This window comes from Gopherus flavomarginatus, chromosome 9, assembly GCF_025201925.1.
Source record: "Gopherus flavomarginatus isolate rGopFla2 chromosome 9, rGopFla2.mat.asm, whole genome shotgun sequence".
Taxonomy (NCBI): Eukaryota; Metazoa; Chordata; order Testudines; family Testudinidae; genus Gopherus; species Gopherus flavomarginatus.
The window spans coordinates 56,526,881-56,551,556 of NC_066625.1; the positions used below are offsets into that span (position 1 = coordinate 56,526,881).

General features: G+C 42.7%; 1 protein-coding gene across 2 annotated transcripts in view; it reads right to left on the reverse strand.

Annotated features, from left to right (window-relative positions):
- Positions 1–16,064, reverse strand: part of PSTPIP1 (proline-serine-threonine phosphatase interacting protein 1) — a 91,406-nt gene extending 75,342 nt beyond the window's left edge. The window contains exon 1 of one of the 2 annotated variants that reach the window (XM_050967029.1): positions 15,698–16,064. In XM_050967029.1, the coding sequence (XP_050822986.1) occupies positions 15,698–15,730 (33 nt within the window). In that variant the 5' untranslated portion in view covers positions 15,731–16,064. Of the gene's footprint in view, positions 1–15,152; positions 15,219–15,697 lie in introns of those variants that run through there. The other variant, XM_050967030.1, reaches the window with a different exon arrangement.
- Positions 16,065–24,676: the final 8,612 nt, after the last annotated feature.

Below are 24,676 nucleotides of genomic sequence, written 5' to 3' on the forward strand. Positions count from 1 at the left end.
AGAGGTCCCAGAAGACTGAAGAAGGGCTAACACAGTGCCCAACTTTAAAGAGAGGAAAAAGGAGGAGCCAGAGAACTATAGACTAGTCAGTCTGACTTTGTTACCTGGGAAGTTATTAGAGCCAGGGGCGGCTCTAGCTTTTTTGCCACCCCAAGCATGGCAGGCAGGCTGCCGTCAGCGGCTTGCCTGCGGGAGGTCCCCAGTCCCGCGGATTCAGCAGCTTGCCTGCGGGAGGTCTCACAGGGACCAGCAGGGTGCCCCCCGCAGCTTGCCACCCCAGGCATGCGCTTGGAGCACTGGTGCCTGGAGCCGCCGCTGACTAGAGCAATGTATAAAACATTCAATTTGCAAATACCTGGGGGATGTAGGGATGATCACTAGCAGTCAGCATGGATTTACCAAGAAAAAATCGTGCCAAACCAGCTTGATTTCCTTCTTTGACAGGGTAACTGGTTTAATGGATAGGGGGAATGTGATGGACATAAGATACCTGGATTTCAGCAAAGCTTTTGAAACAGTCCCATGTGACATTCTGATACATAAGCTGATGTCAGATTGGAGGGAGGTCTCAAGTGGGGTTCCACAGGGATCTGTTTTGGATCTGGTGTTGTTTTAACATCTTATTAATGACCTAGATGTAGGAATAGAGAGCACACTGACCAAATTTGCAGCTGACACAAAGCTGGGCAGGGTTGCCAATGCTTTGGAGGATAGAGCTAAAATTCAGAGGGATCTTGATAAATTGGAGAACTCGGCTATAGACAACAAAATTAAATTCAACAAAGACAAATGTAAGATACTACACTTAGGGAAGAAAAAACAAATGCACAAATACAGAATGGCGGGTAACTGGCCTGACAGCAGCACTGCTGAGAAGGATCTGGGGGTAGTGGTGGGTAACAACCTGAACATGAGTCAGCAATACGATGCTGTTGCAAAAAAAAGCAAATGCAGTTTTAAGTTGCATTAACAGAAGCATAGCTTGCAAGCCATGGGAGATGATAGCTCTATTCTATTCTGCACTGGTTAGGCCTCAGCTGGAGTAGTGTGTCCAGTTTTGGTCACCAATGTATAGAAAGGATGTAGAAAAACTGAAAAGGATCCAAAGACAAGTGACAAAGATGATCAAAGGGATGGAATGCAAGCCATATGAGCAGAGGCTAGAATAACTGGGTATGTTTTTTTTAGTTGGAGATTAAGGGGGGACATGATAGTAGTCTTCAAATACTTGAAAGGCTGCCATAAAAAAGATGGAGAAAAGTTGTTCTCTCTTGATACAGAGGGCAGGTCAAGAGGCAATGGGTTCAAACTACTGCATAGCAGATTTAGATTAAATCTCGGGAAAAAACTTCCTAACTGTAGGAACAGTAGGACAATGGAACAGACTGTCTAGGAAGTTGTGGAAACTTCTTCACTGGAGATTTTCAAAAGGAGGCTAGATTGCCACCTGTTTTGGATGGTTTAGCCACAACAAATCCTGCAGCTTGGCAGAGGGTTAGCTTAGATGACCCTTTTGGTCCCTTCTAGCCCTATGATTCTAAATGCACAAAGCAAACTAAGTATCAGAGGGGTAGCCGTGTTAATCTGGATCTGTAAAAGCAGCAAAGAATCCTGTGGCACCTTATACACTAACAGACGTTTTGGAGCATGAGCTTTCGTGGGTGAATACCCACTTCTTCAGATGCATGTGGTGGAAATTTCCAGGGGCAGGTATATATATGCTAGCAAGCAAGCTAGAGATAACGAAGTCAGTTCAATCAGGGAGGATGAGGCCCTGTACTAGCAGTTGAGGTGTGAAAACCCAGAGAGGAGAAACTGGTTCTGTAGTTGGCAAGCCATTCACAGTCTTTGTTCAATCCTGAGCTGATCGTGTCAAATTTGCAGATGCAAAGTAACTACATAGAACCTTAGAGTTACAAATAGAGTGACAGACGTCCTGATATTATTGGGACAGTCCCGATTTTAGGGAACTTGTCCTGTGTCCTAACCTTACATCGGTCGGGATGCCCTTTGTCCTGATATTGGGACCGTCTGGACTGCAGCCACAGCACTGCTTCCTGGGGCAGCGCCTGGCACCCGCCCACTGGCAGGAGCACCACATGCTTCAGGGACAGAGCTTGCAGGCACTGGGAGCGGGCAGAGAGCCCTCTGCCCCAACCCGTGACCCTCGGAGCCAAAGGGACCAGCCTGCCAGATGCTCCCCAGGATGGAAGTCACCCCAGGTGAGCACTCCCGGGACTCCCCACCTCACCCCCTGGCTGGTCCCTCTGGCTCTTAGAGTTGGGGGGCTGTGCATGCTGCCAGCGCCTGCAAGCCCTGCTCCGCAGTTCTGGCAACTCCCATTGGTGCTTTTCCCAGCCAATGGGAGCCACAGAGCTTGCACTTGTGGTGGGCGCAGCATGTGGAGAGTCTGACGACTCCCCTCACTGCTCTCACCCTAGGAGCCGGAGACCTTCCAGCAGGACTGGTGAGTGCGGCCACGAAAGGGGGCAGGATGCGATGGAGTGACTGTCTGGGAGGTGTGTGTGGGGTGCTGGGCTGTGAGGGTGTGGAGGGCGCTGGGCAGTGGGGGAGTTTGTGTGTTTTGGGGTGCTAGACAGTGGGAGCCTGTTGAGGGTGCTGGGCAGTGGGGGAGATCTGTGTGTGTCAGGGCAAAGGACAGTGTGGGTCTGTGTGGGCATTGTGTAGTTGTGGTGGTGGGGCTGCGGGGAAGGGCAGTGGGAGGGAGGAAGGAAGGGAGCGAGGGGAAATGTGTGTGTATTGGAAAACTAGCTAGTGGAGGGTTCAGTGTGGGGTGCTGGGCATCTGTGGTGAGGTTGTGGGCAGAGAGGCACTGGGCAGGGTATGTGTGCGCAGCACTGTGCATTTGTGGTGGAAGGGCTGTAGGGGGGCTCTGGGCACGGCCAGCTCCGGGCACCAGCAAAGGAAGCAGGTGCTTAGGGCGGACAATGGAAAGGGGTGGCACATCCAGGTATTCGGCGGTAATTTGGCAGTGGGTCCCTCTGTCCCTCTTGGAGCGAAGGACTTGCCACTGAAGAATGAAGCGGCGCGGTAGAGCTGCCGCCGAAGTGGTGTGGCAAAAAAGCTGGAGTCAGCCCTGGCTCTGGATATAGTGGATCCAGGAGGTGCTGGGCAGGGGAGCTGTGTAATACAGCATGGGCCCACCCTCAGGACCGGCGCTAGTGTTTCTAGCGCCCTAGGCGCATGGCCATTTCGCCGCCCCACACGCTGGTCCCGCGGCTCCAGTGGACCTGCCGCAGTCGTGCCTGCGGAGAGGGTCTGCCGGTCCGCGGCTCCGGTGGAGCTGCCACAGCCGTGCCTGCGGGAGGTCCACCGGAGCCGCAGGAGCAGCGGACCGTCCACAGGAATGCCAGCGGCAGCTGCACTGGAGCCGCAGGAGCAGGGGACCCTCCGCAGGCACCACTGCAGCAGGTCCACCGGAGCCGCCTGCCTCCCCCCCACCAGCAAAATGCCGCCTCCCAATAACCCTGGCGCCCTAGGCGATTGCCTAGGCCGCCTAAAAGGAAGCACCAGCCCTGCCCACCCCCAACAGGAAGGGTCACTCTGGTAGCACAGGGCCAGATGGACCAATGTGCCTCTGGCTCTGGTCGAGGCTGTGCACCTGTGTCTGTCTGTCCCCCCTGCCCGCTCGACCAATGTGTCCTGATATTTCACTCTTGCAGTCTGGTCACCCTAGTTACAAATACCTCAGGAACAGAGATTGTTTGTAACCCAGAAATGATTGTAACTGAACAAAACGTTCTGATGGTTCCTTCAAAAGTTTACAGCTGAACTTTGATTTAATGCAGCTTTGAAACTTTACTATGCAAAAGAAAAATGCTGCTTTTAACCATCTTAATTTAAATTAAACAAGCTCAGAAACAATTTCCTTACCTTGTCAAATCTTTCCCTTTATGTTTAACACAGCACTGTACTGTATATGCTTTTTTTTGTCTTTGCTGCTGCCTGATTGCATACTTCCAGGTCCAAATGAGGTGTGTGTTTGACCAGTCAGTTCGTAACTCTGGTGTTTGTAACTCTGAGGTTCTACTCTACAAAAATCAAGACTCTTTTGCCAACTTCTTTTGTTTAGAATGATTATAGGGGATTACCTACAGCTACAGTCTGTGCAAAATGTTGAGATAAATGAGATTTTCAAGGTAGTGGTGTTCCTTTAAACTTTTCTGTCAACAGATGACTTACGCCTCAGCTTAATCAACAAACCAAGGTTGTCCGTTGCTGGATAATCTAAGGACAGAGAAATCTGACTCAGTCACTTCCACCTATTTGTTATGGAGTGAGGCCAGAGAGTAGTGTTGTTTTTCTGAGGGCATTTTGGTTTCTGGTAGATATATGGGCTAAAGAGTAGGTCAAAGGTTGTTCCAGCATATTATTAGATAATATTTATTTAATCACATAAGAGAAACTGAAAATAAAATTTGGGGAAGACTCTTGGTCTCAATCTAACTTCTGTTAATAGTGAATATGCAGATATTACAAAACGCAGGCCAAAAATCTTCCCCACATTTATGTATCTGTTCCTCCCTGTTTTATTTCCAGTCTTTCTTTTTAGAAAAAAATCTTCTTCTGTCTTCAGATACACGTTTGGCTCCATCCTGAGCTGCAGCTGGGACCGGAGCAGCATGAAGCAGTCGAACAGTTCTGAGCAGTTCAAGTGTGAGGGCAAAGGTACCTTTTTACACCTTCTTAAGTGGTCAGCCTGAGCATACGCTGAACTGTCTCTCCATGTAATTTAGAGCATTCTGGTCCTTATGTAAAATAGATACTAGACTTTCAGAGATCCATAAATATATTATTTGTAAGTAGCCAGCCGGTGCCATTGTTGTGAGACAAACAGATACCTCTTTGGAGGTGAAATTTTCTGTTTCCATAGTGCTTCAAGCATTTCCTGGCTTGAGGAGCAAGAGACAGTCAAGGGTTTGAACTGAGGATTCCCCTTGTTAGCGAGATAACAGTTCTGAGACAGCAGGCTGGCTGCAGTAGTAGAATTGAGATGTGAGACATCATCAACTGAGAAATAAAAGCGAGACCACTCAATTCCCTTGAATTTACAACCTAAGCAGGATTTGATCCCAGATCTATAAATGTTGTGGAAAATATGTTAATCCACTGTAACAGGTACATGCTTCCTCTCTCTTCTCGCTAACAAATTTTTCTGTCAATTCTTCTTACAGTGCTTTTAAGTACAAACTGCTTCTTCACACTGATTCACTTACTCCTTCCTGAACTGGTTTCACTTTAAAGTCACACAGCCATTCTCTAGGCCTTTTCCCCATCTGAGCCTCAATTTTCTCAGTGAGAGGTTTGTGTGTGATAGATCTCCAGAATATGAAAGGACACATGTTTAGGAAATTTTCTCCATTCCTTGTTGTATATGGCAATGAATTCCTCTGGCTCCTAGCAGAGATTATCCACATGGCTACATTGTCCTCTCAAACCACAAAATCCACATTTAACTAATGATCTTGATCTTCCAAATAATTTTCAACACATCCTGTTAGTCAATATGATGCAATATGCCAACTCAATCTATCAGGATGGTGTGTCACAAAACCTGAAAAATTGTGAAACTAACAAGTGTTTCATGAACTGATACAACTTTGCTTTTTCAGGCAGAACCTGCCTACTATTCACACACAAATTGTCTTACATTGCTTTCTCTTGCACCTTATCCCAGAATAACTAAACTGCTTTGGAACAGACAGCTCTGTTTTGGTAGGAAGTTTCATATGGACACATCTCCATTCTGATACAAGCTATGATATAAGCACTTTCATATTGACATAACTGCCTCCAGAGTAGTGCAAAAACTATTGTTTAGATCAGCCGTTACTAGCAGGCATAGTGGCATTGTGAATAGTCTCATTGACTCAGAGCTGCAGCTCCATCTAACTAGAATGAAATGCCTGTTCAACTGGAAGAGAAAACCTGACAATGCTGATCCTTACGAAACTTTCTCTTTCGCCATAAGCCGTTCTGGTATAAAACAAACTGATGCTGTAACTGGTCAGTCCTGTCTGCTCCATTGTATGTCATGCTGTAAAGAACTGCAAGATTGTCTGACTGCTCTCCCCCGTGACAGCAGCATTTCATGTTGCTCAATCTCCTGAGGATATCCCTCTGAGCACACTCTACTCACTGAGTAACCCCTCCCTGTGACCAAGTCTCACTTGGTTATTACCTTTTTGGTCTAATTTCAGTTGTTAGGTCTAGTCAGGGCCGGTGCAACCATTTAGGCGACCTAGGCGGTCGTCTAGAACGCTGGCATTTGGGGGGCGCCATTTTCTTTGGCAGTGACCACAGCGGCCAGATCTTCAGCTGCCCTGGTCACTGCTGGCATTTAGGCAGAGGGAGCTGGGGCAGGAGAGCGCGGGGAGGGCCGCCTGCAGCAAGTAAGGGGGGTGCGGCACACAGGGGAACTCCCCGCCCCAGCTCACCCCTGCCCTGCCTCCTCACTGAGCACGCTGTGGTGCTTCACTTCTTCCACCTCCCAGGCTTGTAGCACCTAAGCTGATTGGCCCTGAAAGCCTGGGAGGTGGGAGAAGTGAAGCGGCCACGGCATGCTTGGGGAGGAGGCAGGGCAGGGGTGAGCTGGGGCAGGGGGTGCCCCAGGGCGGAGGGCCGGGAGTGGGGAGCTGCCGCAGGGGTGGGCGCCTCAGGGAAGAGGGAGGGAGCTGCTGTGGGGGGGGGAATGCCTCGGGGGGGGAGGGGAGCTGCTCCGAGAGGGGAGGGCTCCTCAGAGTGGGGGTTCGGGGATGGGGGAGGGCAAAAGGTGCAAGATTCACCTAGGGCGCAAAGCATCCTTGCACTGGCCCTGGTTTAGTGTGTGGGTGCTGGGTGGAGTTGGTGTTCTGTGATATATTTTGTGTTTTGTGGATACAGACTAACACGGCTACCCCCTAATACTTGTTATATACAGTCGATCAGGCTAGAGGATCTGGTGGTCCCTTGTGGCCTTAACCTTTATGACTTCCTACTGTTCCCTGAGGCGCTCAGAATTGTGATAATAGGATAATAGGATGGAACTATGTAGCCAAGGACTTGATTTTTGCTGCATTGAAGTCACTTGAAGTTTTTATTGTTTTGTATCACAGTAGTGACTAGAACCACCCAATCAAGGTTGAGAGCAAGATTGGACTTCAAATTTGTATTTGTCCTTTCTTCCTTTTTGTTAAAGAGAGCCTAACAGAGAATTCCAATCACTGCTTCACATGTGAGGCCTCCTTGAGGTGTTCAGGATGAAATGAAAACACAGCTCAGAGCAGGAAGAAAACATTTTGTCAAGAACAAATCATGTCATACCAACCAAATAGCTTTCTTTGACAGGGTAACAAGTCTTATGAGTGGGGGTGTGTGATAGATATGGTATATCTTGACTTTAGTAAGGCTTTTAATACTGTCCCCCATGACCTTCTCATAAACAAGCTAGGGAAATACAGTCTAGATGGAGGTACTATAAGGTGGATGCATAACTGCTTGGAAAACCATTCCCAAAGAGTAGTTATCAGTAGTTCACAGTCAAGCTGGAAGGGCATACTGAGTGGGGTTCTGCAGAGGATTGGTCCTGGGTCCCGTTCTGTTCAATATCTTTGTAAATGATTTAGACATTGGTATAGAGAGTACACTTATAAAGTTTGTGGATGATACCAAGCTGAGAGGGGATGGATTAAAATTCAAAATGGTGAAATGGTCTGAAGTAAATAGCATGAAATTCAATAAGGACAAATGCAAAGAACTATGCTTAGGAATGAAAAATCAATTGCATGCACATAAAATGGGAAGTGACTACCTAGGAAGGAATACTGTGAAAAGAGTTCTGGGGGTCATAGTGGATCAGCAGTTAAATATTAGTCATCAGTATAATACTGTTGCAAAAAAAGCAAACATCATTTTGGTGTGCATTAGCAGGAGTGTTGTAAGCAAGACACGAGAAGTAATTCTTCTGCTCTATCCCACACCGATAAGGCCTCAACTGGAGTATTCTGTCCATTTCTGTGTGCCATATTTCAAGAAAGATATGGACAAACTGGAGAAAGTCTAGAGGAGAGCAACAAAAATGATTAAGGGTCTAGAGATATAATCTATGATGAAAAAGTGAAAAAATTGGGTTTGTTTACTGTACCCTGAAGTGCCCTGCTCTCTCCTGAACAACTCAGAGAAATAATAAAGTTCATTTGTTCCTCTAAAAACACAAAAACACATCCCAGTTTATCAATGTAGCTGAGGTGAATACATTCTTCTCTTGAAACACCTCACTGAGTTGGTTTATAGTAAAATAAAATGCATTTATTTACAATAGAACATAGGTTAACTGATGCTAAGTAAAAGAAATAAAGTTAGAAAGGGTTACAAGTAGGGCTGCCGAACGATTATAAAATTAATTGTGCAATTAATTGCGCTGTTAATAATAGTATACCATTTATTTAAATATTTGTGCATGTTTTCTACATATTCAAATATATTAATTTCAATTACAACACAGAATACGAAGTGTACAGTGCTCACTTTACATTTATTTTTTATTACAAATATTTGCACTGCAAAAAACTAAAATAGTATTTTTCAATTCACCTAATACAAGTTCTGTAGTGCAATCTCTTTATCATGAAAGTTGAACTTACAAATGTAGAATTATGTACAAAAAAACCCTGCATTCAAAAATAAAACAACATAGAACTTTAGAGCCTATAAGTCTAATCAGTCCTGCTTCTTGTTCAGCCAGTTGCTCAGACAAACAAGTTTGTTTACATTTGCAGAAGATAATGCAGCTTGCTTGTTTTTTACAATGTTACCTGAAAGTGAGAAGAGGCGTTTGCATGGCATTGTTGTAGCCGGCATCACAAGATATTTTACATGACAGTTTCACTCAAGATTCATATGTCCCTTGATGCTTCAACCACCATTCCAGAGGACATATGTCCATTCTGATGACAGGTTCTGCTTGATAATGATCCAAAGCAGTGGGGACTGACGCATGTTCATTTTCATCATCTGAGTCAGATGCTACCAGCAGAAGGTTGACTTTCTTTTTAGGTGGTTTGGGTTCTGTAGTTCCCTTATCAGAGTGTTGCTCTTTTAAGACTTCTGAAAGCATGCTCCACACCTCATCCCTCTCAGATTTTGGAAGGCACTTCAGATTTTTAAATCTTGGGTCGACTGCTGTATCTATCTTTAGAAATTTCACTTTGGTATCTTCTTTGCATTTTGTCAAATTTTCAGTGAAAGTATTCTTAAAATGAATAAAATGTGCTGGGTCATCATCCGAGACTGCTATAACATGAAATATATGGCAGAATGCGGGTAAACCAGCAGGAGACATACAATTCTCCCCCAAGGAGTTCAGTCACAAATTTAATTGACACATTATTTTTTTAACGAGTGCCATTAGCATGAAAGCATGTCCTCTGGAATGGTGACCAAAGCATGAAGAGGCATATGAATCTTTAGCACATCTGGCACATACATATCTTGTGAGGCCAGCTACAACAGTGCCATGTGAACACCTTTTCCTCACTTTCAGGTGACATTATAATTAAGAAGTGGGCAGCATTATCTCCTGTAAATGAAAAACAAACTTGTTTCTCTTAGTGATTGGCTGAACAAGAAGTAAGACTAAGTGGATTTGTAGGCTCCAAAGTTTTACGTAGTTTTGGTTTTGAGTGCAGTTATGTAACAAAACAAAACTGCATTTGTAAGTTGCACTTTCATGATAAAAAGATTGCACTACAGTACTTGTATGAGGTAAATTGAAAAATACTATTTCTCTTATCATTTTTACAGTGCAAATATTTGTAATAAAAATAATATAAAGTGAGCACTGTACATGTTGCATTCTGTGTTGTAATTGAATTTGATATATTTGAAATTGTAAAAAGAAATCCAAAATATGTACTACATTTCAATTGGTAATTTATTGTTTAATAGTTTGATTAATCACGATTAATTTTTTGAGTTAATCACATGAGTTAACTGCGATTAATCGACAGCTCTAGGTACAAGAAGATAAAAGTGTAAACATCTAAATGTTTAAAACTTAATCTAGCAAGTTTTAGTTCAAGAATTTGCTTAGGATGGTCTTTCTCACTCACAGTCTTCCAGCAAGATGGTGACTGACTCTTTTCTTGGTCAAGATCTCTCCCAGAGGCCTAAGGGTGCTGGTGTCTTCCTCTTCATAGGTGAAAGAGAGAGAACATGAGGTTCTCTGCCTCTTTCCTTTATGTTCCGGTGGCATTTAAAGTGAATTCTGAGGATTACCCTTCAAAGTAAAATGTATTCATGCAGTAAAGAAGGCAACCTGGAGTCTGGTGGTGAAGGAGGCTCCATGATTTTCTTTCTCCATGTGTTTTTGCTGAAATCTAATTGATTTGTTTCCTGCCATCCCCTCCCCCTGCTGTCTTGAGGACTCTGTTTAATACTTATATGTAAATTGAGAGAAACACATATTTCTCTGTTTAGGATAGACTGTTTAACAACTTTTGCCTAGAAAGGGCTGTCTGCTTTTGAATATGTGCTAATAACATCATATGGGGGAATTCATAACTGTACATATGATGTTGCTACATACATTTCATTATGATATTATTGACTAGCAAGTTACTAGTTTTTATATGATACCTCACCAGGCATTTCTGTACAAAGAGTATTACAATGGTGTATAGGGTGTGAATTCAGGGGTGCTTTCAGTCACAACCAGCCAACCTGCCCCAAGGTTTGGAAAAGCTGTTACTTTACAAATCTTTTTTTTTTATTTGCTCTTGCCTCTGTATATAGGAACAAGAGCTGATGTCTCTAAACCATTTTTTAACCCTTGTTCTGAATAGCTCTTTGCTACTGAGTTTTCTAAGGCATTATAGCAATTTGCTCCTATTTTCCTTTAAGACAAAGATAAAGGTGCTTTAAGACTGCTCAGCTGCAGCCATGGAACTTTTCAATTTCTGAGATTTGTCCAGTGAGGTTTCTTAACACAGGGAAGCAGAACTGAATTCCATTTCTAGTAAAGAGGTAACTTCTTAAGGAACTAAGAAACTGCTGGAATGTGGATGCATATTTTCAACATTCTTTTTCTTTTTTTTCTTATCCTGGACCTCCAAAATAACCCTGAATGATTACAGTGCTGAGTTATGTACCTTCAGTGTTTGACTCAGCCCAGATGGAATCCTGAAGTCCTTATGGAATAGTATTGTCAGCTTTACATTATTTGACTGTAGTTGCTGAGAAATGTTTTACAACAAAAAACAGATGAGCCGCCTGAGATTAAGCAAGTGCATTACATATCATCTGACAGTTAGAATCCACCTTGCTGCACTACGGCATGAAACTAAAACCAAAAAATGACACTGGTGAGATAAAGACAGAGGAAGGAACCAAAAATCTGCTGTTTCCTAGCAACCTGATGTGCCATCCATACAAATGCCCAGTGAGTGTCAAAGAACATTCCACAGCATCTTCAAAGTAATGCAAGGGAACATGCCCCTTAAGTTAGGTGATATAAGACATTTTTCTCGCTACGTCTCTTGAATCATTGCAAACTTCAATGAAGCAGGTATGTGGCTGTGCTATTATGATCAAATCCTGGCAAAGTGAGACATGAGGTGCGGAGAAGATTAATGATGCAGTCCACAGTGGGGGAAAAACTTAAGAGATTAGATCTTTGAATCTAATTGATTTTACTATATATGAGAACAAGTTTCCCAGCCATGGGTCAACGGCATTTGTACAAAGCTATGCCAGACTAATAATAATTGAAATTTGGATGTGAAGAGAATGTAGGAAACATGAGTAAAGAAAAGAAATTGCCCATTTGTGTCCAATAGAGTGTGTAGAATTGGGACAGGTTTGTCATTTTGAGTCCCGAGATGGACTGCACAAGCTGTGACAACTAGAAGATCTGAGTGGTGGTGGCAAAAATGGTAGTGGTTCAACAGCATTCAGTAAGAGCTCCATGGCTCTTGCTCTGAACTTGAATATTCTTATGGTAAGATACTCAATGCAAAGTCTTTCTACTGACTTCAGTGAACTTGAGATCCTGCCCTAAGTGCCTAAGTCACTTGAAAAATTAGAGCTAGGCTCCTAAGTTACTTGGGTGCTTTTGAAAATCATATTCTGTCTTCCAAGATGATTAAGGAACAGTATTGAAAGGTGCCAGAAAAAGCCGTATCCAGTTCCTGGCCAGTTAACTGCATTACAAGGCTTTGATGGTAGGGATGAGTGCATCAAAAGAAAAGGAAATAGGGCCTGCTCCTGCTCCATTGCAGTCAACGGCAAAGCCCCAATTGATTTTAATGGATCAGCATCAAACTGGGGTGAGGACGAAAAGGTGACCCTCAGAATTCCTAGCAGTGAAAAAACAATGGAAAGAAATCCCAAATTTGTAACCATAAACCCTTATTGCTTGTATCTCTGCCCACTAACGTAACCTTACAGAAATGATACTCAACTGGTACAGCTAACACAAAGTTATCTTCTACTATGTATGTGCTGGTGAGATGGAGAGAGAATGGCACTGCTACCTTGGTATTACATAGTAATTATAAAGCATTCACCTGCTAGCAAATGCTACACTTGAGTTAGCAAAATGGTTTTGTAGGTAAGTGTCTATTTTCTCACCCTCAAAACATCCCAAATGGTGTTACTTTATAGATTGGAGCATGGGACACTTCAGCCAAAAAACAAATTTTACGGAGGGTTTAACCAAATTCCCTTCAGCAATTGTTGAGTTTGTAGACAATTTTTAAAATACTTCACATTTAAAAAAAATTCTAATGATTTTTGTTTTCCCCAAGTCCATTTACAGCAAAAATGGCTGAAGCATGAAATTTAGCAAAGTCATTTCTGTGCTAAATTTTCCATATGTTTGACTGGGGGAGGAAATGAAAAATTAAGCCAGTTTAAATGATTCATTTTCCAGAAAGAGGGCTCAGCTTTAAAAACATGGGCAACACTTAAGAGGCAGGGTGAACTACGTGTTTTCTCTACCCAGCCCTAAAGACACAGATCTGCTGCTCTCAGGTCATGTATTCACTGCAAGAGTGTGTATGTGTGGGTGTTCTGTAATATAATAGTTGTTAACACAAGATAGTTCCCTCCATATAGAACCCTCGTGGAGACAAGGTATGGTTAATTTTTATCTCCCTGTCAAGGTCAACCCCAGCGAAGGGTACAGTGTTGACTTCAACTAGCTATGACAAGCTAAAAGCTATCTTTGCCTCAACTCCCTCAACTTAAATCCTAGTGTAGATGAAGCATGGGTAGTTTTTACCTCATAATTGCTAGTTGAGGTGAACAGTATACCCCTCACCTGGGGCTGACCTTTACAAGGTACATTGCGATAAGAACTACCTTTGCCTTGTCTCCACTAGGTTTTTAAGGAGCTACCTCAAGATAGGTACCATAAGGTGAAAACCATCTTTTTGTCATGAAGACATAAATCACAGCTGTTGGGGCCAGTTGAATGTGGGAGAATAATCTCTCATTGAAAGAGATGCAGCAAATCTCTTCCAAAACCTGCCTTGCTATTAGACATAGCAGAAACTCATGGATGGGAAATTAACTGCTGATCCTGTGATTTATAGTGCCTAACTGTGAGGTGTTGCACATTGTGCAATATCCTGTACATTCTAAGTTTTTATTTTAGTTTTTTTCATTGTGAAGATACAGCCACCGGACGTGTTTCTACCTTATTAACTATGCCGGGCAAAAGAAGTCTTTGTAGCCAAACAATAGCAAAAACAAAGGTATGTTCACTTTAAGGAGGTGTAAACTTCAAAGCCTAGTAGGAATTATTCAAATACTAACATTCCAAAATACAGGCAATGGGTTATTACTGGGAAAAAACACAACCAAAACCTTGCTAGGATCAGCTGGTGTAAATTAGCATAGCTCCATGGACTTCCACAGAGCTATACTGATTTACTCCAACTGAGGATCTGGCCCCTAGAAAGTACATGCAAAAAAAAGTATTATGCAAAATGTAAGTTGCACGGTTTAAAAAGAAGTCTCAAAATGCAGAAGCTGAAGTTCCTAGAGTAGCTCTGACTAGCTACATTTCCCCATCCTGAATATTACACTGTACATTTACCAATCTTAACAGAAAAACAGGCCTGGAAAATCTCTTCTAGGTGCACCCACGGCTGCGTTAGCATTACAATAGGAACTTTAATTTTTGTATTTTTGGGTTCTATTTTAACTGCTCAAAGCTCCTCCTGTGGGAAAACCTCCAGAGATGATCCAAGGGAGGAAAGCTCACCAAGGGAAACCATTGGCAGCCACGCCAGGAAAGAGTCCAGTGGCTGGCCCACGGAACTGTGGCTTCTCCAATATTCACTGGAGATCAGGATCATCTGTGCAGAAGGCCTATGCTTCAACAATAGCTCCAGCCAGGGCCTGCTGTGTGCCTCTTCTCCAGTAGCCAGGCTTTGCAACTCTCATAGAGACAAGCTGCTAAGGAGGTGGACTCCCTTTCACGAGTGTAATTGCAGGGAAATGGAGTTTGCCTACTTCTCATGTGGGGAATATGCAGTTTAGTTTAGGTTAGCTATTTCTATTTTTTTTTAATCTCTGCACCACTTCTCTTTTTTCCTTATCTCCCCACTCCGCTCTACCCGTGGTCCTTGCCCTCCGCCTCACCCACAGGGTGTTCATTGTGCTGTGGGTGTGGCATGAAAGCTAACACAGCATCAGGGTTGAATTAAATTTTAAGTGGATTCTCCTCAGGCTTGGGGAGAGGATGATGGGGGTAGTGCACTCATGTTCACTCCCTTCCCTAATGTAGATTCCCTATTCTTTGCAGGTGCTTTCCAGGGCTGGGGGAGAGGCAAGGAGGGAAAGCGTGATGGGGAAGAAGTGTCATTTTCAGCTTGTAAGCCATACAGCATTGGTTGTTTTTCTTAAAGCCCCAGTTCCTGCAGTCACGGGGTTACTTACAAATCTCAGTTTTCATTTAAAAAAACAAATTATTTCTAACCCTTGTGTTTCCACAGAAGAGATTGAAAACAAGACAACTAAAGGCTCAGAAACCAAAAGGCAAATTAATACCCCCCCCCAGCTCTCAAAATTATTATTACTGAAATTCTCATGATTTTAAGTCCAACTCCGTTTAAAAAAAAAGGGAGAGGGGAAAGATCATGACTCACGATCTCATGGTTTGGGATGCTGAGCCCTTAATGCAACACGAATTTCCTTCTGCATGTTTAAGTTAGATATACACACAGCAGGTGGGTGCATGGTAAGGTTCTCTGTGGGGCTGTTAGTTCAGCTGAGGCTTGAAAAATTCTAAAAGCAAGTATTAGAGAAATCATAATATCATTAGCAACAGTTCACCTGCCCAAAGTAGTGACCCCCTAACTCCAACAATTCACTATAAGCAAGTGGTTCTGGGGCTGCATGACAAACTAAGCCTTGTTTCTTTCAAAAGGGTTTGAGTACTTAGTTTAGAAATAAAGTATCAAAACCTCACCTGTCATATAGTCCAAGTCCACCATAACTCTTTACAGTGTGTCTTTCTTTCAAAGATTAAATGGTTATCATAGCAAACAGTATATTTTGGGGCGAGGGGGGGAAGCTTAATCTGCTTCTAAACTCAGTTTGAAGAGTGAACCATAATTAAATTAATAGAAAATCCCTTTAGATGTATAAATGAAGGTATAACACAGGAAATATAGAGGAACTGCACACTTACCCAAAATGCATCTTTGAACTGCAGCTGTGTCATGCCTATTGATTTATCGAGGGGGGGGAAAAATCCTTTAACAGGTTTGCTCTGAGAGCAGAGTAGCAGCGGCACTCGGCTTTGCTGCTGTTACAATACACCAGCTAGAGCAGAAAGTGAAACACTTCCACAGTCCTGTCTCTTTTAAAATGAAAAACAGCACTGGGCAGTTTGAGGAAGCTCCATCTGCTACTGTGAAGAGAAAAAAACTTCACTAACCGAAAAAAAAAACCAACCCAACCCTAGCCCCAAACCTGTTTCTCTTCTGGTAAACAGTTAATATTGAAATGAGGAAGCAGAGAGATGTCAAATGATGTCAGTTTGCTCCTTGCCATGTGTGCACGTGAGCTACTGGCAAAAAGAAAAAAAAAAAAAAGAGGTGATCACAGGATCTGATGAACTGCACAAAGAGGGAATGCAAAAACAATAATAATAATAATAATAATTAATAAGGAAACCAGCATAATAGAAAGAGACAAACCAGGGAGGAAATCAGATTAAAATAGTCACATGTTGAGGAGGCATTGCAGAAAAACTCCTGCCAAAAAGATTATGAAGAAATGCGGTGCATAAGTTCACACACACACAGAGAGGAAGTGTAGCTGCAAAGTTACATTTTGCAGCCCCTTAGCAGGACTGAGGCAATCACAATGTCTTCATATATATATTTCTCTGATTTGCAAACTACCTTCATACAAATGTCTTTGTGACTATTTAAAAAAAAAAAGGCATGCACACTGACATTGGAATGCTAATCCAGAGCTTCCTCCTGACATCACTGTGTAAGGAATTTTAAAATGTGATGATTCAGTAAAATGAGTGCTAGGAATGCACCCTGTGTGATCTGTCAAGTCATTAGCAAATAAAATATTAAGAGAGGCACTGCCTTATTTACTAAGAAGCTGGATAAGTGAGGTCTAGAAGTAAACTCCAAACTCTTTAAAAAGTGAGGAGTGAGTGAGACGTGAGTTAGAGTTAACAGCTAACAAGCACAGAGGTCTGAAGTTGTTAACCATTTTGAAGAGCAAACATCTAATCTAATAGTGTACCGAACACCTTACCCGCAGAAGCACTGAAATGCAGTATTTAAAACAAGTAGCTAAATAGGATGACAGATATTTTTATAGGCCTGGAAATAATAGATACTAATGTGGTAATTTTCTTTATTTGAAACTATGATTTGTCTCTGCTTTCCTCTTTACTCTACGATCGATGCAATTTGTCTGTCAGTCCCTTTCAAAATTTTTGAGGGGGGTTTATTTTAAAATTCGGACTGGAATTTGAACAAGGAGTCTTTTGAATGTGGGGTAGGGAATAGCCCATACAAAGCTCTGGAAATCTGGGTTTCCCAGCAATATACTATCCACTTCCAAACCTGGCCCACTATATGTTCATTATAAATGCCTGAGGTGAACTCAATTAATTTTAAAATCTGATCTATTGAAACAGCACTCTTTCTTTGAAGGATCTCAAAGCATTTTGCAGGAGTTTCCCCTGCTCCTGCAGTCAGTTCCACATAGGTAGACCTTGTGGCCACACAGAGCCCTCTTGACTTCACTGGGCCGCCCTGTGGGCATAAGTGTCTGCTTACAGGGATCTAATTGTAGGATTCGTTCTGCAATTATTGTTACTGGACATGCGTGTAGTGATGCAAATGTAACATAAAATTGACATGTTTCCTCGCCCCCAAAGTTTACAATCCAAGAGACTAGTCACAGGACAACTGTTTGGATCAAGAAGAGTGAGCAGAGGGTATTGATGAGGAGAACACGGTGGGAAGGATTTGTGGAAGTAGTGGGATTTCTGAAGAGAGAGGGCACTTGGTGGACTAGGCATATAAGACTGTTCAAACCAGCGTGGAAGAGGCACGGAACCATGAATGGCAAGGAGAAAACTAAGGGCTCAGTCATGGAAGGTGCTGAATACACTAGTCCTGATCAAGCACAGCCCTTGAGCAAATGCTTCACTTCAAGCATGAGAGTTGTCCCACTGCCTTCAATGGTCCTGCTTGCTGGCCCCAATCCAGCAAAGGATTTAAGCATAAATACTCACCATCTTGCACAGTCAAGCCCTAAGGGAATAATAAGGAGAGAACACTGGGAGAAGCATAGTGTAAAACAGGGCAGTAGAAGGAAATGAGAGCACAGATGTACAAGGACAAGTTTATCCTCAAATTGAGCCTCTCTTCTCCTATGAGAAAGAGAAGTATTGTCTTCATTTTAGAGAGACAGCATCCCTGTGCTTCAGTTTCTCTCTGACTTATAGTCACAAAAGACAGTGGCAGAGCAGGAGTCTTGGAGCCAGGATTCCTGGGTACTATTCCTGGCTCTAACTACATATTCTAGTTTAATGATCCACAGCTGCAACTATATCGTTTCTCCTTTTTGATCAGAGCAACTAGTCAAAGTTTAGGGCTCTGTGGGTGTTCCAGTTGGGAGTAGAAATTTGTGGTAGCCAGGTGTTTCTTTGTAAATAAACAAAACTACATCAAGGAATGTACAAAGTCCTGTATCTCTGAACACGGAAGGAACCAAGAACAAAAAGGAATAATTTCTTGTCTTACCAGTCCCCTCCCACCCCGCGCACTCTTTGAGCCAACACCAAACCCAAAAACTCTCTCTCTACCTCTGTGTTCTTGTCTGTGACCTCAGTGGATGTGAGTTCTCTCTCACACACACCTACCCAAAACAATACTCAGCTCAAAAGCTCCTAGGACGGTTCACATGCACTTTTGTCTGAGGGGCTTATGTTTCCAGTTCTGTTAATTGAGGGATGAGTTCACACCTATCAACCCCAGCATGGATTTTAACCAAACTCAACAAGGTTTCTTTCACCCAGTTCATTATTAAAAAAAACAACCAATAACCACTACTATTGTCAATAGCCACAGCATCGGGGTTAGAAATACTGGCCTCTCTCACAGATTACTTCCTCATTAACTAGGGACTTGACCTTGCATTGTGCTGAGCATTATGGTGGCCCAAACTGAAGCGTAGGGAACTACTCACATGCTTATACTATTCAGTACATGTTGATGTGTTTTGCTGGACTGGAACCAGAGTGCTCAGAAGCTTGTAGGATGGAGTCCTAAAGGAACCGTTCTTCTATCTCGGTTGTTAGAGAGAAGTTACATATAGATGAACAGATTTGACATACTCCATCCAGAAGAAAGCAGTCTTACGTAGCACAACTATACAGGATGAAATATCTGGAAAAGTATTGCTTAGCCTGGCAGATGACTGATATTAATAAAGTACATATAGGCTTTGTTATGCAAGGAAGGGATATATGCATTTCACTGCCATATTAACAACAATTTAAGAAAGCTATTAGCTGTAGACTCTTCAGTTTCTTGTTTAAACTTATGTGCTGTGCTATTATAATGAATATTTAGATTGAGGCTACTGTGTAATGAGGATAAATACCATTCCAAGTCTGAGGCTCTTGAAAACTGCACGAAGTAGTATTTAAGTGCATTATGTGAAACGATTTAAGCAAATTATTATGCACTCCACTTCCAAGGAACTTGTCTTATACAAATAATTGTTTGTAGCTGTTGAAAAGTAAATTGAAAGCAAGTTTCTAATCTGAAAAAGACAGCAGGTGTCGATTAACTCTGCAAGTGCAGATGCAAGCCCAGGCAAGGTAGCCGATTCCTCAAACTCCTTAGGCAAAACAAGCTAAGGTAAAAATTTGGCCATGCAAAAGTTTCCATTTAACATCCTTAAATATATGAAGGGACAGCAACTCCTTTCTATTTAGCATTTTCTCAAAAGAGGGATGAGAAGTAATAGCACAGGAAGAATAATCTACCTAAACTTTGGGGAATAAACTATCTTTTAAAAAACAAGACAGAATCACACCACCACGATGGATCTTTCATGATAACAATTGCATTTCAACAGTAAAGACAATGAGAATGTATGCCTCTCTGAAATCTCTTGATCACAACTCTTTGACCACAAGGTAGATCTCAGTACAGCATGTGTGTATATGTGCTGCTAGGCAGGATCTAAAGTCACTCTATTTCTGCAAAACATTTTAACACATTCTTCACTATTATTTTTAAACCACACCAGCGTGCTTCACAGCTCTGTCCCTTTGTTTTCATGGTAGCAGTGGGGACTGGAATGACAGTAGGAGAAAAATGGAAACATAATATGTCCACTGCAATTGGCCTCCGCTGTGCTTGAATCCCTTCACTAGCAATATGTTCAGAGGGCTGTGCTTTAAAGCTGGACTTCTCACATTATTAAATAGAGCAAGATGGTTCCAGTGTCATTTTTAGAGAGAAGTTATTTAAGAGGGCAACATGCAGTTGTGGAGGGAGGACATCAGTTCAAAATTACATCTGTCTGGAATTTCACTGGTGGTCGTTGGAAGTGAAGATTGTTTGCTGATAAAGTCTGAAATGGTCTCCGTCTGACAGGGACTGTCTCCCTGGTGTGCTCGTGGCAGGGAAGAAGGAAAGGACCACATGGTTTAGGTTCTAATAAGGCCACAATTTTATTAGTTAAAAATTACATCCAAGTTTCCTGTCAGGAGACAGCGCAGAGTAGTCATTTTTAGCCCATTAATCCTTTACCAATTCTTTGTGTGATCTCACCACAGGGGCAGCCAATCATAACGCTAGGAGGTTTTCTGGGTGCTTCCACTCACCTGCTAGTATCCCTCCCCTTTCAGGGGTTGAGGTGAGAGGTGAACTTTGACACCTCCTCTCACCAGCACTGCTATAAAGCACATTGACAGGGGCAGTCCCCCCAGATATTGTCCTGGACCTTGGCTCACATTTGCCCTCATAAGGAGATGCCCTCAGGCTGGCCACCATGTTACCTTTTTTGATCTGGAGCCTAAATCAGTGAGTTTCTGCATTAGGTGCCTGCCAAAACGTGTGACAACTAAACAACTCTCACATAGGTCAAACTATGGCCTCTGGGAGCTGGACAATCTCAGCCCTCTGGTTGGATTTTGCTGTCAGAAAGATGACAAAACCTTGCCCAGCCTCAGCCAATCTGGTGGTATGAGGGAAAATTCCTTCCCATACCCAAAGCAGCAGCTAGCATAGCCTTCAGGGTTTCAGATAGGGAAGCAGGCTGTTGAAGCCACCAAACTCACCTTTTGCTGGGCTTGGCACCCCTGTCTATACTCTCCTTTGGCATAATTCACTATTTTTTCTACTTATCTCAATGGATTTTTGTTGCTCTCCCAGGCTTTTTTTTTTTAAACTGAAATACTGTTTTTCATTCCATCACAAACAAGTCCCATAGGTGTGAACACTTAGTATTTCTTATCATGAATAAGGAGATGAACACACACACACACACACACACACACACACACACACTTGCAAAGCAACAGCTTGCCAGGTATGGAGTACAACAGTGTAGATCCACAAAGCTAGTATTTTATTTCCTTTTGTTTTATGTATACAATATATAGGAAGTTCGTTCTGAAGCACTTAATCAGGGAAAATGCATTAAAAGACACATGTTAAATAGAAATGGTATTGACTATAATGTTATAAGCAACCAGAATGAAAGTAAGAGCTTGTCTATGCTTAAACGCTACAGCAGCACAGCTGCGTCACTGTAGCGCTTCAGTGCAGACACTACCTGTGCCAACAGGAGGGATTCTTCCATCAGCGTAGGTAATCCGCCTCTCTGAGAGGTGATAACTAGTTTGAAGGAAAAATTCTTCCATTGACCTAATGCTGTCTACACAGGGACTGAGGTCGGCTTAACTATGCTGCTCAGAGGTGTCGATTTTTCACACCTCTGAGCAATTTAGTTATGCCAACCGGATTTTCTAGTGTAGACCAGCCCTCAGGATGCAGTAACTGCATGCAGAGAGTCATTAAGAGTATTGTGTGGGTTTAACCACTCTCCTTTGTCTGGAAGTTACAGCTCTGAGATTCCTTCATATTGCAAAGCAGCTCTGAAAAAGGATGGTAAATGGCGAGGCAATCTGTCCAGACCATGTGCTCTGATGGGGTTCCTTGGGCAGGATTTACCCAGTTGAAAAACTCAGGGACTAGACTAGACAGCACTTGGAATCCCCTACTGTAAGCAGAGACCTGTATGAGACCTGGCCTAGAGAAAGCCAAGGCAGCTGCTTTTGGGGACCGTGGCAGGGATCTCTTACCCAAGCTCCCTGCGAGAGTTGCCTGTAAGCTGTTACCATCTCTTTTCAATTAAACAGGACTTCGGTGTATTTTGTAAATAAACAAATTTCACCAAGAGAATAACTGCCTCCATCTCCCCAGTTTCTGCTCAGCACCAGGGACAACAGTATCTATAAAACTGATCATTCAAGAGACGTTTTCAGTTAGTCAGAAATGTCACTGATATTAACCCCAGGGTAATCACATATAGAATTCCTTCCAAATGAATTGAGTCAATTATGAGGATGAGAGTGTATTAAATTTATTGGACTTCATCATTCATTCAGGCTCTCCCTTGCCCCCATGTAAATTTACCATGTAAATTGCATTTCAATGTATTTTTGTAACTTTGGTAAGGTGAATAGAAAAGATAGTGGGAAGAAAGATTTGTGTTTATATTTTTAAAAAGCTGTACTGTGAAATGCACCTACAGTGAACTCTAGAGAAACTCTACCATCAGTGAATAAAATAAAAGTCTCAACTCGTGTCTGTGTGTGTGCAAGTGTGAAAATAGCAGTTTTTTGTATTTGGGAATAGTTGTTTTTTAAGTGACTTCATTTTAAGAGGCTACCACTGTACAGGAAAACCTTTTGTAAATCAAAATCAGCGACTTAGTAGAAGATATTTTTAACTGAAGTCTACTTAAAGCAGGCATTTGGCTATGGAATGTGGTCCTTAGGTCGTCTTACCTTATATTATGCTCACACTATGAAAAAATAATTGAATATATGGAAATTCTTCCTACTGGAGTGACTGGAAATCATTATGCCATAATCCCACTTGCTGCCTCTGCTGCCTTACCTGGGAATGGAATTTGGAAACACAGTTGAGTCATGCCATCACTAATTCCTCCCCATTTGATTAGTGCTTTGCACTTCTTTATGCTTTTCATCTAATGATCTCAATGTTCTTTTGAGACATATAATGAATTAAAGCCCATGACACCCTGTGCAAGAGAGAAGCAATATATTATGTTAACAGCGTAAAATGAGATTCAAGGAGGGAGGTTAAGGGATTAGTTTGGTCATGTGTACGTGACAAGCCACAGTCAATGCAATTTAGGTCAGTGTCCAGCCACCACAATGTATATGTTGCTCGGGCCCCTATATACTTGCCCGTTTGCATTAGAGCTGCACGTGCTCACTACGAGTGCTTGCACTGATGTAAAGTGTGGTGTACCATGAGTAGGCATTTCTCTGTGCCATGCACCGCCATCCAGTACAATGCCTTTTGGATGCATCCGACGAAGTGAGTATTCACCCACGAAAGCTCATGCTCCAATACATCTGTTAGTCTATAAGGTGCCACAGGACTCTTTGCTGCTTTTACAGATCCAGACTAACACGGCTACTCTTCTGATACTTAATGCCTTTTGGGACATTTTTGCAAAGTTTTGTGGGATATTAACGACATGCAGGGATCAAATTCAAAGCATGTAACTTTTTCCATTCCATAATACCATCCTTTTCCCATAATTTACACAGCATTTTTTTTTTAAATCCCACAAACCTGTATGGTGCTTTTTGGTCTCTCCATGCTTCTGTCAAAGATGTCAGCTCTCAGAGCTCTGTGCTATTCTCTTGAACGTTGCAAATACAGGAAGCCTGATTCTCCTGTCTTCAGAGACTCTCAAGAAGTCACGTCCCCAGTTATTGCACTATGATATCTTCAACAGTTTGCTGATGGACATAGCGGAAAACAATTCAAGGCAGTGGTTGGTGTTCACAGAACTGCTGTAGGTGGCGGAGCACTGCATCTGAGTCTGAGAAACAAGCAGTGACTGGTGGATCACATCATAATGCAGGTTGGGATGATGAGTGGTGGCGGAAGAATTTACAGATGCAAGAGGCTGCATTCCTGGATCTGTGTGCCAAGTTCATGCCAGCCTTCAAGCACAGGAACACCAGAATGAGAGCTGCATTGACAGTGCAGTGCACTGCATTGACAGTGGAGAAGAGAGTGGCAATCGCACTCTGGAAGCATGCAGCTGATCAGTGCGAAGTCATTTTGGAGTTGGAAAACCAACAGGCCATTGTCATGTGAGTGTGTAGGGCTATTAATTGTCTTTCAGTATACAGGACTGTGACTGTCAGTAATGATGCTCGCATCTTTAATAACATAGGATTTTTCAAAAAAAAGGCAAGCAAGGACATTCGTTCCTAACCAGAGGATTACCACTGGCAATGTTGAAATGCCTGTAGTGATCTTGGGAGACGCAGCCCACTCTCATGCTCCCCGGTCTCATCAAGCTGTACACTGGCCACCTAGATAGCACCAAGGAAAGAGTCAACTACCAGCCTAGCAGGTTAGATACAATGTGTAATAGAATATGTTCTTATCAAGCTGTAAACCTGGCTAATCCACTCAAAATTCAAATATTCACTGTTCCTGACATCCCACAGATTTCTAGTAGTCTCTCATTGTCACATGTCCACAACTGTCTACTATTTTCTAGGCATTATCACTCCAGCTGGTCTTCTGAACTATAACCACCAAAGCCTAAAATTGACAGTACTCCTTCTGGATAAGGTTCTCTAATTTCTGTCTATATAGAACCTAAAATTCAGAAGAATATCAGTGGATCCCATTGTGACGGGCTTGTGTATACAGGTCAGATTAGATGATCGCAATGGTCCCTTCTGGCCTTGGAATCTATGAGTTTATGGCTACCACCTGACCTATGTACTTTGCCTTACAATTCCACTGAAGTCCATCACAGTCATCTGCTTTGTATTCTGTAGTTTGCAAAATCCACAGCTACAGGGGGTTCCTAGTATATATCTGCCCTT